The 13,063-nt window shown below is 43.2% G+C and overlaps 1 protein-coding gene and 1 pseudogene across 1 annotated transcript; both read right to left on the bottom strand.

The window, feature by feature from the left end:
• Positions 1–8,889: 8,889 nt before the first annotated feature.
• On the bottom strand, positions 8,890–9,999 carry LOC103637316 (putative chloride channel-like protein CLC-g; annotated as a pseudogene).
• Positions 10,000–10,810: 811 nt separating this feature from the next.
• LOC103637317 (pre-mRNA-processing-splicing factor 8A) lies at positions 10,811–12,146 on the bottom strand. Its single transcript, XM_020542457.3, has 3 exons — positions 11,342–12,146; positions 11,141–11,247; positions 10,811–11,053 (listed from the first exon to the last, which is right to left on the bottom strand). Exons 1-3 carry the CDS (start codon positions 11,574–11,576, stop codon positions 10,982–10,984), a joined length of 414 nt encoding a protein of 137 aa, XP_020398046.1. The 5' UTR covers positions 11,577–12,146; the 3' UTR covers positions 10,811–10,981.
• Positions 12,147–13,063: the final 917 nt, after the last annotated feature.

Here is a 13,063-nt window from a genome sequence, read left to right as displayed (position 1 = left end):
TACTTTCTCCCCCTTTGGCATGAATCGCCAAAAACGGATACTTGTGAGTGAAATATAAGCCCTTTACTTTCTCTCCCTTTGGCAAATAATATATGAGTGAAGATTATACCAAATTGGAGAGCGGTGTGGAGCGACGGCGAAGAATGAATAATTCGATGGAGTGGAGTGGAAGCCTTTGTCTACGCCGAAGACTCCATTTCTCCTTTCAATCTATGACTTATCATAATATTCACTTGAAAACACATTAGTCATAGCACATAAAAGAGATGATCAAAGGTATATACATGAGTTATGTGTGCAAAATATCAATCAAAATTCCTAGAATCAAGAATATTTAGCTCATGCCTAAGTTTGGTAAAAGTTTGCTCATCTAATGGCTTGGTAAAGATATCGGCTAATTGTTCTTTGGTGTTAATATAAGAAATCTCGATATCCCCCTTTTGTTGGTGATCCCTCAAAAAGTGATACCGAATGGCTATGTGTTTAGTGCGGCTATGTTCAACGGGATTATCCGCCATGCGGGTTGCACTCTCATTATCACATAGAAGAGGAACTTTGGTTAATTTGTAACCATAGTCCGTAAGGGTTTGCCTCATCCACAGCAATTGCGCGCAACAATGTCCTGCGGCAATGTACTCGGCTTCGGCGGTAGAGAGAGCCACAGAATTTTGCTTCTTTGAAGCCCAAGACACCAGAGATCTTCCCAAGAACTGGCAAGTCCCTGATGTGCTCTTTCTATTAATTTTACACCCTGCCCAATCAGCATCGGAATAACCAATTAAATCAAAAGTGGATCCCCTGGGGTACCAGAGGCCAAACTTAGGAGTATAAACTAAATATCTCAAGATTCGTTTTACGGCCCTAAGGTGAACTTCCTTAGGATCGGCTTGGAATCTTGCACACATGCATACGGAAAGCATAATATCCGGTCGAGATGCACATAAGTAGAGTAAAGAACCTATCATCGACCGGTATACCTTTTGATCTACGGATTTACCTCCCGTGTCGAGGTCGAGATGCCCATTTGTTCCCATGGGTGTCTTGATGGGCTTGGCATCCTTCATCCAAAACTTGGTGAGTATGTCTTGAATGTACTTCGTTTGGCTAATGAAGGTGCCCTCTTGGAGTTGCTTCACTTGAAATCCTAAGAAATACTTCAACTCCCCCATCATAGACATCTCAAATTTTTGAGTCATGATCCTACTAAACTCTTCACATGTAGATTCGTTAGTAGACCCAAATATGATATCATCAACATAAATTTGGCATACAAGCAAATCATTTGCAAGTGTTTTAGTAAAGAGAGTAGGATCAGCTTTTCCGACTTTGAAGCCATTAGCGATAAGAAAATCTCTTAGGCATTCATACCATGCTCTTGGGGCTTGCTTGAGCCCATAAAGCGCCTTAGAGAGTTTATAAACATGGTTAGGGTATTCACTATCTTCAAAGCCGGGAGGTTGCTCAACATAGACCTCTTCCTTGATTGGTCCATTGAGGAAGGCACTTTTCACGTCCATTTGGTAAAGCTTAAAGCCATGGTAAGTAGCATAGGCAAGTAAAATGCAAATTGACTCAAGCCTAGCTACGAGTGCATAGGTTTCACCGAAATCCAAACCTTCGACTTGTGAATATCCCTTGGCCACAAGTCGGGCTTTGTTCCTTGTCACGACACCATGCTCATCTTGCTTGTTGCGGAAGACCCACTTAGTTCCTACAACATTTTGGTTAGGACGTGGAACTAAATGCCATACCTCATTCCTTGTGAAGTTGTTGAGCTCCTCTTGCATTGCCAACACCCAATCCGAATCCCTTAATGCATCTTCTACTCTGTATGGCTCAATAGAAGACACAAAGGAGTAATGTTCACAAAAATGAGCAACACGAGATTGAGTAGTTACCCCCTTTTGAATATCGCCGAGGATGGAGTTCACGGGGTGATCTCGTTGTATTGCTTGGTGGACTTTTGGGTGTGGCGGTCTTGGATCCTCATCATCTCCCTTGTCTTGATCATGGGCATCTCCCCCTTGATCATTGCCCTCCTCTTGAGGTGGCTCATCTTCTTGATCCTCATCTTCATCATCTTGAGCTTGATCCTCATCTTGGGTTGGTGGAGATGCTTGCATGTAGGAAGATGGTTGATCTTGTGCTTGTGGAGGCTCTTCGGATTCCTTAGGACACACATCCCTAATGGACATGTTCCTTAGCGCGACGCACGGAGCCTCTTCATCATCTAACTCATCAAGATCAACTTGCTCGGTTAGGAGTTCATAAGATGTCTTCTTGAGGATTCGGTGAAGATATAACCGGTTGATGGCGTAACAAGCGGTGTTGACCGCCTCGGCCCAAAACCGATCCGAAGTCTTGTACTCATCAAGCATGGTTCTTGCCATATCCAATAGAGTTTTATTCTTCCTCTCCACTACACCATTTTGTTGTGGCGTGTAGGGAGAAGAAAACTCATGCTTGATGCCCTCTTCCTCAAGAAAGCTTTCGATTTGTGAGTTCTTGAACTCCGTCCTGTTGTCGCTTCTAATCTTTTTGATCCTTAAGCCGAACTCATTTTGAGCCCGTCTCAAGAATCCTTTTAATGTCTCTTGGGTTTGAGATTTTTCCTGCAAAAAGAACACCCAAGTGAAGCAAGAATAATCATCCACAATAACTAGACAGTACTTAATCCCGCCGATGCGTATGTAAGCTATCGGGCCGAATAGGTCCATGTGGAGTAGCTCGAGCGGCCTGTTAGTCGTCATGATGTTCTTGTGTGGATGATGAGCACCAACTTGCTTTCCTGCTTGACATGCGCTACAAACCCTGTCTTTCTCAAAATGAACATTGGTCAGTCCCAAAATGTGCTCTCCCTTTAGAAGCTTATGAAGATTCTTCATCCCGACATGGGCTAGTCGGCGGTGCCAGAGCCAAACCATGTTAGTTTTAGCAATTAAGCAAGTGTCGAGTTCAGCTCTAACAAAATCTACTAAGTATAGTTGACCCTCTAACACTCCCTTAAATGCTACTGAATCATCACTTCTTCTAAAGACAGTAACACCTATATCCGTAAAAAGACAGTTGTAGCCCATTTCGGATAATTGAGAAACAGAAAGCAAATTGTAATCTAAAGAATCTACAAGAAAAACATTGGAAATAGAGTGGTCAGGAGATATAGCAATTTTACCCAATCCTTTGACCAACCCTTGATTTCCATCCTCGAATGTGATAGCTCGTTGAGGATCTTGGTTTTTCTCATATGAGGAGAACATCTTCTTCTCCCCTGTCATGTGGTTTGTGCACCCGCTATCGATGATCCAACTTGAGCTCCCGGATGCATAAACCTACAAAACAATTTTAGGCCTTGTTCTTAGGTACCCAAACGGTCTTGGGTCCTTTCACATTAGAAACAAGCACCTTGGGTACCCAAACACAAGTCTTTGAGCCCTTGTGTTTGGCCCCAACATATTTGGCAACTACTTTGCCTGATTTGTTAGTTAAAACATAGGATGCATCAAAAGTCTTAAATGAAATACTAGGTTCATTTGATGCAATAGGAGTTTTCTTCTTAGACAATTTAGCATGAGTGGATTGACTAGAACTAGATGCCTCACTCTTATACATAAAAGCATGATGAGAGCCAGAGTGAGACTTTCTAGAGTGAATTCTCCTAATTTTGTGCTCGGGATAACCGGCAGGGTATAAAATGTAACCCTCGTTATCCTGAGGCATGGGAGCCTTGCCCTTAACAAAGTTAGATAATCTTTTAGGAGGGGCATTAAGCTTGACATTGTCTCCCTTTTGGAAGCCAATGCCATCCTTAATGCCTGGGCGTCTCCCACTATAAAGCATACTACGAGCAAATTTAAAATTTTCATTTTCTAATTCATGCTCGGCAATTTTAGCATCTAATTTTGCTATATGATCATTTTGTTGTTTAATCATAGCAATGTGATCATGAATAGCATCAATGTTAACATCTCTACATCTAGTGCAAATGGTAACATGCTCAACGGTAGATGTAGAGGGTTTGCAAGAATTTAGTTCAACAATCTTAGCATGTAAAATGTCATTCTCATCTCTAAGATTGGAAATAGAAACATTGCAAACAACTAATTCCTTAGCCTTAGCAATTAATTTTTTATTCTCATTTCTAAGGCTAGCAAGAGAGGCATTCAATTTTTCAATCTTAGCTATTGAACTAGCATGATCATTTCTAAGATTGGCAATTGAATCATCACAAATATTTGATTTCTCAACCTTAGCAATTAGTTTGGCATTTTCATTTCTAAGGTTGGAAATAACATCATGGCAAGTGCTTAGCTCACTAGACAATTTTTCACATTTTTCTACTTCCAGAGCATAAACATTTTTAGTCTTAACATGCTTTTTGTTTTCCTTAATAAGGAAGTCCTCTTGGCTATCCAAGAGTTCATCCTTCTCATGAATAGCACTAATCAATTCATTTAATTTCTCCTTTTGTTGCATGTTAAGGTTGGCAAAAAGAGTGAGCAAGTTATCCTCCTCATCACTAGAGATTGCATACTTAGTGGAGGATCTTGATTTTACCTTCTTCTTCTTACCATCCTTTGCCATGAGGCACTTGTGGCCAACGTTGGGGAAGAGAAGTCCCTTGTTGACGGCGATGTTGGCGGCGTCCTCGTCGGAGGAGGAGTCGGTGGAGCTCTCGTCAGAGTCCCACTCCCGGCAAACATGGGCATAGCCGCCCTTCTTCTTGTAATATCTCTTCTTCTCCTTCTTCTTCCCCCTCTTGTCATTATCCCTGTCACTATCACTAGACAAAGGACATTTAGTGATAAAATGACCGGGCTTACCACATTTGTAGCAAACCTTCTTGGAGCGGGACTTGTAGTCTTTCCCCTCCTTTGCTTGAGGATTTAGCGGAAGCTCTTAATGATGAGCGTCATTTCCTCGTTGTCGAGCTTGGAGGCGTCGATGGGAAGCCTACTCGATGTAGACTCTTCCTCCGTCGCTTTGAAGGCGACGACGGGTTGCACCTCGGGTGTTGAGGTGGCGCCTTGCTCGATGATCTTCTTGGAGCCTTTGATCATCAATTCAAAGCTCACAAATTTTCCTATAACTTCCTCGGGAGACATTAGCTTATATCTAGGATCACCACGAATTAATTGTACTTGAGTAGGGTTAAGAAATACAAGTGATCTTAGAATAACCTTGACCATTTCATGGTCATCCCACTTGGAGCTCCCGAGGTTGCACACTGGTTCACCAAGGTTTTTAGCCGGTTGTACATGGCTTGCGGGTCTTCTCCTTGGTTGAGCAAAAAGCGACTGAGCTCCCCCTCGATCGTTTCCCGCTTGATGATTTTGGTCACCTCATCTCCCTCGTGCGCGGTCTTGAGTACGTCCCAAATCTCTTTGGCGCTCTTCAACCCTTGCACCTTATTATACTCCTCTTGACTTAGAGAGGTGAGGAGTATAGTAGTTGCTTGAGAGTTGAAGTGCTCAATTTGGGCCACCTCGTCCTCATCATAATCTTCATCCCCTATGGATGGTACCTGTACTCCAAACTCAACAACATCTCATATGCTTTTGTGGAGTGAGGTTAGGTGATATCTCATCATATCACTCCACCTAGAATAATCTTCACCGTCAAACGTCGGTGGTTTGCCTAATGGGACCGAAAGTAATGGAGTATGTCTAGAAATGCGAGGGTAGCGTAGGGGATCTTACTATACTTCTTGCGCTCTTGGCGCTTAGAAGTGACGGACGCGGCGTCGGATCCCGATGTGGAGGGCGATGAAGAGTCAGTCTCGTAGTAGACCACTTTCTTCATTTTCTTCTTCTTCTCGCCCCTCTTGTGCGTCCTAATGCGTGAAGGGGATCCCTCCTTTTTGTTGCCGGACTCCTTTGATGGGGCCTTCCCGTGGCTTGTGGCGGGCTTCTCACCGATCACCATCTCCTTCTTGGCGTGATCTCCCGACATCACTTCGAGCGGTTAGGCTCTAATGAAGTATCGGGCTCCGATACCAATTGAAAGTCGCCTAGAGGGGGTGAATAGGGCAAATCTGAAATTTACAAACTTTAAGCACAACTACAAGCCGGGGTTAGCGTTAGAAATATAAACGAGTCCGAAAGAGAGGGCGAAAATAAATCACAAGCAAATAAGGCGGATGACACGGTGATTTGTTTTACCGAGGTTCGGTTCTTGCAAACCTACTCCCCGTTGAGGTGGTCACAAAGACCGGGTCTCTTTCAACCTTTCTCTCTCTCAAACGGTCACTTAGACCGAGTGAGCTTCTCTTCTCAATCAAACGGGACACTAAGTCCCCATAAGGACCACCACACAATTGGTGTCTCTTGCCTTGGTTACAATTGAGTTGGAATCAAGAAAGAAGGAAGAAGAAAAGCAATCCAAGCACAAGAGCTCAAATGAACACAAATATCTCTCTCTCTAGTCACTAATTTGGTTGGAATGATCTTTGGACTTGGGAGAGGATTTGATCTCTTGTTTGTGTCTTGTATTGAATGCTATAGCTCTTGTATGAGGTGTGAAGGCTGAAAACTTGGATGCAATGAATGGTGGGTGGTTGGGGGTATTTATAGCGCCAACCACCAAAGGAGCCGTTGGTGGAGGCTGCTGTCGCATGGCGCACCGGACAGTCCGGTGCGCCAGCCACATCACCCGACTGTTAGGGTTCGACTGTTGGAGCTTCTGACTTCTGGCCCACCGGACAGTCCGGTGGTGCACCGAACAGTCATTGTTCACTGTCTGGTGCGCCTTCTGGCTCTGCTCTGACTTCTGCGCGCACTGTAGCGCATTAATTGCTCTTGCAGACGACCGTTGGCGCTGTGTAGCCGTTACTCCGCTGGCACACCGAACAGTCTGGTGCTATACCGGACAGTCCGGTGAATTATAGCGGAGCGGCTCCCAGAATTCCCGAAGGTGACAGGTTCAGAGTTTGGTTCCCTGGTGCACCGGACACTGTCCGGTGGCACACCGGACAGTCCGGTGCGCCAGACCAGGGCACACTTCGGTTGTCTTTTTGCTCTTTTTATTTGAACCCTTTCTTGGTCTTTCTATTGGTTTGTTGTGAACCTTTGGCACCTGTAGAACTCATAACTTAGAGCAAACTAGTTAGTCCAATTATTTGTGTTGGGCAATTCAACCACCAAAATCAATTAGGAAAAGGTGTAAGCCTATTTCCCTTTCAGCGGGGGCAGAAAGTACTTGCCCCCATGAGCTTTGGATTCTGTATTAATGGGTTGATGCATTGTATAGTGTGATGGAAAGTGTTGCTGGGACGGGCGAGGATTTATGTAACAATCCTCCTCAATCAACCTTGTGTCGGACCGTCCGGTCGGATATGCGGATCGTCCGGTCGGATATGTGGACCGTCAGTGATCATATGCAGATTGTCTGTCTGGGTGGTTTAGGGCTTGTGCAACATGTGGCGGCTCGGACACATATCTCAGTAACTCATTAAAAATGGGACCGACCGTTGCTGGCCCGGACGGTCCATGCTCGCGTGCGAACGGTCCGGACATGTGCAGATCGACTAATTTACTGCCGATTTGTGGTTGCTCAGGGTATATGTCCATCGGCATCCCATAAAGGGGTTGTGACTGGTCGTGACAACCTGTAGCCGATGAATTACGTGTATTTTCCCACAATTCAACCTCGTGCGAAGGAAAATTTGCAACAGTGGATTTATCAGTCACACGTACTAGCCTTTTATAATCTTTTTGTATACCCCCTACGATATGTTGCATTTGTTCTCATTGTTCATCTATGTAAGCTTTAAGAGATTGGAGCTCATTGGTGTTACTTACATTGGAGGTATCCGTTATGGGTCAGAGCGAAGCCAGATCAGTCGTCCATTGCCGAACGACCTTGTTGTTCCTGTCCACCTTGAAGTTGGCCAGGAACTTCGCCTTTGCTTCTTGGATCAGCTGCTCCTTGTGCTCCTCGAACTGGAGTTGTTCGTCAGCCGGCAAGGTCTCCCAAGTCGGCTCTATGATATTGCTGGGGGAGACGTCAGAACTATCCCTTGAACCGGCCATTGAGGACCGATCTGATGGGTTTATATGTGTTTTCCCTAGCGGAGTCGCCAAAAGTGTGTTGGTGCCTTTTTGGGCGCCAATCACTGCGTGAGAACCAGCGGCAGTGCTCTCTGCACAGGCGCGGACGGTCCACGACCAGGGACCGGATGGTCTGTGACCTGGGGCAGGGCTAGGGTTTCCTGCCTGACGGGCCGGACGGTCCGCGTGTGCGTAGGGGCAACGAAGGTCACCGACGGCACCTGGATCTCGCTCCAGGAGGGACCCCGTCGGGGAGGATAGATCATAGGTGTCGTCTAGGCTCGGGAGGCCGACCTAGACTCCTCTAATCGATGTAGAGTCGAAGAGAAGCGGAGAATTTGGGGATTGGAAGGCTAAACTAGAACTAGACTAGAACTACTGCTAAATGTACAAGAAATAGATGCGGGATAAATTGATTATTGATTCAATTGTTGATGCTTAATCAACCGTAATCCTCTGTATTTATAGAGGAGGGGGTTGGACCTGTTACAAACAGATTTCCTGAGCTAATTCCGCGAATCTAGCCAACAACTGTAGCAAGAAACTCGGAACCCTAACTGGTTCTGCGCGTGCACGTACCGTCCGGACCACTGGCGCAGACGGCGGACCGTCTGGACCACCGGCGCGGACCGTCCGGCCACTCAATTTGGTGCTCAACAGTGTGCTGCCACGTGTCATATTACCATCCTTAAGCTCCAACTAGGTATATGCCCATGCGTTGCAACGGCACACAAATTGATGAGCCTCCAACAGCTCAGGACCTTGACGACGAACGGGGTGAATACAATGGTGACAACAAAATTCGTGATTAAACAATACCCGTGTGTTACTACGACCCATAGCCTCATGTATGGTTCAATGTACCTTCATGGTGTGGAAACCCTTTCAATCTAACAAGAAAATCATAGACGTTTGCATTGAACGCATCTGCCGCCACCTTTGATATGAGAAGGACAAGCATTACCAAAGGAAGCATACGCAGATTATTAGTCAGTTATAGGATGATAACACAAACTGAAACAGTCATCCTCATTGATCCACGTAACAGAGCAGCAGAGCCGAGAACTGCAAAAAAACCATGATCTAAAGTTGACTGTGACCCAATCAACATGCCTACCAGACGGCCGTAAGCTGCAGCAGTTAAAATAACTGGCACAAAAAGGCCAGATGGTAAAGCAAGGCCATAGATGAAGATGCCCAAAAAATAGGATGCAATAAAGAACACAAGGATGGACGAAATGTGGAATTCATCATCAGTGCCAGCATTGTAGAGGTTTCTAATAGTGTCATCATTTGTGTTGAAGAATAGGCTAGCCAAATCATTGTATTCATCTGTTGCGCATTGGAATTTCTTGAAATTACCAGAACGACCTATTTATGGACAAGCTTCTTTAGTGTCAGTTGGACAAGGTTTGCAAGCATCAATCCATGGCAAGCCAAATAGACAACATGATGTACAAACAGTGACTGTTGCAGCGAGTAGTAGTTTGTAAGCTTTTCCTTTCCTGGAAGTAAATAAAATACTTTAGCCAAGATGTTGCAAATACTTGAGCATTTTGACTTCAAATAATTCAGTAGATACAGGACGTGGTCTTTATTGGTTTTCAAAATTGATATAGTACAACAGTAAAGGTGACGTTGATAGGTTATTGAAACTGCAACAAAATAGAACATGCATGGTATTCAGTTTAAACCACACAAGTTGGGAGAGTTTAAACTGATGTAACATTGGCACATACTCATTGATAAGGTTGTAGAGACGGAGAACCTTGTCCAGGAAAAAGTTGTACAAACTCCCCAGTATTCCTCCAAAAACCCCTAAAGTGATTACTGGAGGTAAATCAATCAAATGGTAGGTGACATAATCTGCTGTCACATCAAACATTATAAGGCCACCTTTCCCAAACAAACCACACTTGCCACTTTGACAAGAACAAAGAGGTTTTCCGAGCATGAGTGTATGACAGGATGTTCAGATTAATTAGTTCCTTATCAACGGTAAGAAAACTTGCACAATATATTTCCAACAGTTTCCCTGAATATTTTAACAAAGAAAAATGACCATTGCTGTTGTGAAAAAGGCTCGCCATAGTAGAGCACTCCTCCACCTGCAATAAAAGAAAATATGTTGCAATGTCTTTAAGTTGTACAAGAAAGTTTGTCCAAGAAAGATGCCATACCTCTGAAGGGATATGCCTAAGAGCTAGTGCACCATACCCTTCAGTGCATCAATACTTGTATACTACTCGTGCTTGAACACATTTCAATTACTATTTTCTATTTGAAAGAGATAGTAGATGATAAGAAACATTCACGCTAGTCGAATTTTCCATCGGGTGGAAGATTCCTTATGTCACCTTCCTTATTTCATGTAAAAGTAACTTAAAAATCATTAACAATAGGAAAGCAGTAATGTTGAACATGAGGTCCATTGAAGTAGAGTCTATTTTTATCGGCTTATCTCTTATTTTTTTTTCTCTTGCAAAACATGGTTTGACATCTTCTCAGACAGTAGGGGAATTTTTTTATCAACACATCATGTAGGATTCAACGGCTTTGTGCTTTCAGTGGTAGGCGATGTTCTCATCGACAGTGAGGCGCCTGTGGTGACTTTGTCAATCTCGTCTCGAGGATTTCTCGGTATGGTTTTCGAAGGTGCTCATAGGGTAGGGTCTGCATGCATGGGTTTACAGAAAAAAAAACAAAATCACATGAAAACTGGAGCAGAAATTCGAAAAGAACAAACCTTAAGAAAAAGTTGACCCGTTCTTGGATTGAAAATGAAAATAGCACCATTAATTGGTTTGGTGGTCAAGTTACCCTCAAATGTTTTGTGAATAGTGACTCGATACACATTTGTATCATCCACGAACCATATGATTTGATTGCTGAATATCTCTCCATAGTTCTGTGAAGACAGGTATGGTTCAGTGGGTTCAGAAGAGTACAACTGCAGACCCTTCCTTATTCTCTCCCTCAGGAGTCAGGACATACAGAGCAGGATTTGACTGAAAAAGATAAATCAAGAAGATTATTCAAATTGGACATCAGTTGAGTGGTAATCAAGTCATAGAGATTTTAGCATCATTATATACCTTCATGATCTTGTTCATTGCCTGCTGAAGTAGTGGCTTTGATCCAGGAAACCAGTTGCCAAAAGCAGAGTGCAAATTATACGCTAGATCGATTCCAATCATCACACCTGCAACAGAGGTCAATGAATAGCTATACTCAATTCAAACCAATCAAGTAAAAAGGATAAGAAATTGGCAGTTCATGGATATTCAGCAGCATACCAGTTGGCGATGGGTATATGGACATATTGTCTGTTGTGTAATCCATGAACTTGGCTCTTGTATAACGTTCTATGTCATGTGAATCACAGTCTCCCCAACGCAGTTGCACATCAATCCAATACTTGTTACTTGCTTTCTGATCAAATACATCCTTCGATTCAGAAACTAAGCTTGGTTTGGACATCTGCCATCTATGAGCAGCAAAGAGAAGGATATCAGCACAGAAACTGTTCATCTTGTAACTCTTCCTGGGATGTATTGTCTCCTTCTGCACAGTCTCAATCTCAAGTGCATCCAACTCCTAGTCTAAAACTTGGCAAAGATCCATAACAACACTTTCATGGATCTTCTGCCACAGATGTGCACGGAAGATCTAGATCAGAGAAATCTTCAATGTCGGGATTTTACCATGCATGAATATGCCCGTAAGATCTAGCTGGACCTGGAAACCAACATAGACATTTGCACGATTGATGGTTGGTGACCACCACAGGGTAAATCTTCGATTGGGGATTTGATTGAGACCAGACCGCTGTGCATTTATCAGTTTCTTGTATTTCATTGACTCTTCGAAACCTGATGCCTTCTCCCAAAACAGACCCTCCCAAGTGGGGAAGTAAGTCCCTTTAAATAAAGTATGCTCCAAGATGCCTTGTACACCACCAAGTGCTTGGATGACATCTGTTCTGTAGTTATTTAGATTCCAAAGCTTCCCATCATGCTGCTGATGTGTCCACCAGAATGGGTTCTGTTTCAACACTTGATATTGCTTAAAATCTGTTCTCACTCTCCATCCTTTGTCATAGGCTAAAAACCTTGTCCAACTGACACTTTGAGTGAAGTCCTTCATTTCTGTGTGAAGGAATAAAATTCAAAGCAGCAGCTAGAATGAGCACATGAAGCTAAAAAAAATCGAAGTGTTAAAAAAATGGTGTCAGGTACAAATATATGTATCATGTATAGCGTAGTTCTTTTTTAAAATGACAATAGCTTCAGATTTATTTCTGTGTCCAATTCACACACAAACACACAAATACATCAACCCCACCACCATGATTTTTATTATTTAATAAAGTAAAAAGAAAGGACTAAGAGAGCATATGCATCCTGAACCCTATACTGAACAGAAGCAGGAATAAGTTAAAAACATAAGATGATCAGAATATAACAGCAAGTAAAACTGTAAAAGTTACCAGCAATAGCCTTTGTTTGTGCAGCAACAACATCCATTGTTGTTCCTGCCTCTCTCTGCTCAAGGGTCTCACCAATGCAAGCAATTACCTTGAGACCTTGAGTGAGTGCATATGCAACTTTATCAGCAACAAACTGCCATGAATTGAAATAAATAAAAGTAATTAAAAAATACAGAAGACTTAACAGAAGCAGGTACAGGTTTAGATGGCTTGACAAAAGAACACAACACATAATAGAGTTAAACCACCTGGATGGTATAATTGATCAGTCTTGTAGGCTTGTAACAGAGAAGGAGCAGGCAAGGCACTCCCTACTTAGCTTTAGCTGTTCAACGGTGCCACACAAATTTTCATTCAGAATTACATATAATCCTATGCAAATAAAAAAGACTTTGTAAGTTGGGTGGCCCTCTTTTCCTATTCGTTAGGATTTAGGAAATTACAAGAATAAGATTCTGTGTTCTTATAGTAAATTGGGCAATAATATTTGGTGATAGTATTGGTGCTTTGCCGGCAACACTATCTAGTT

Source organism: Zea mays, chromosome 8, assembly GCF_902167145.1.
Source record: "Zea mays cultivar B73 chromosome 8, Zm-B73-REFERENCE-NAM-5.0, whole genome shotgun sequence".
Taxonomy (NCBI): domain Eukaryota; kingdom Viridiplantae; phylum Streptophyta; class Magnoliopsida; order Poales; family Poaceae; genus Zea; species Zea mays.
This window is presented reverse-complemented; position numbering and strand designations above follow the sequence as displayed.

Excerpts from the sequence above, each read along its gene's own strand:
- LOC103637317 (XM_020542457.3), bottom strand. The coding sequence starts at position 11,576 with ATGAACAGTTTCTGTGCTGATATCCTTCTCTTTGCTGCTCATAGATGG. Across the intron at positions 11,248-11,341 it reads CATATACCCATCGCCAACTG|GTGTGATGATTGGAATCGAT; the intron begins GTATGCTGCTGA and ends CCTCTGTTGCAG. Across the intron at positions 11,054-11,140 it reads CAATGAACAAGATCATGAAG|TCAAATCCTGCTCTGTATGT; the intron begins GTATATAATGAT and ends TATCTTTTTCAG.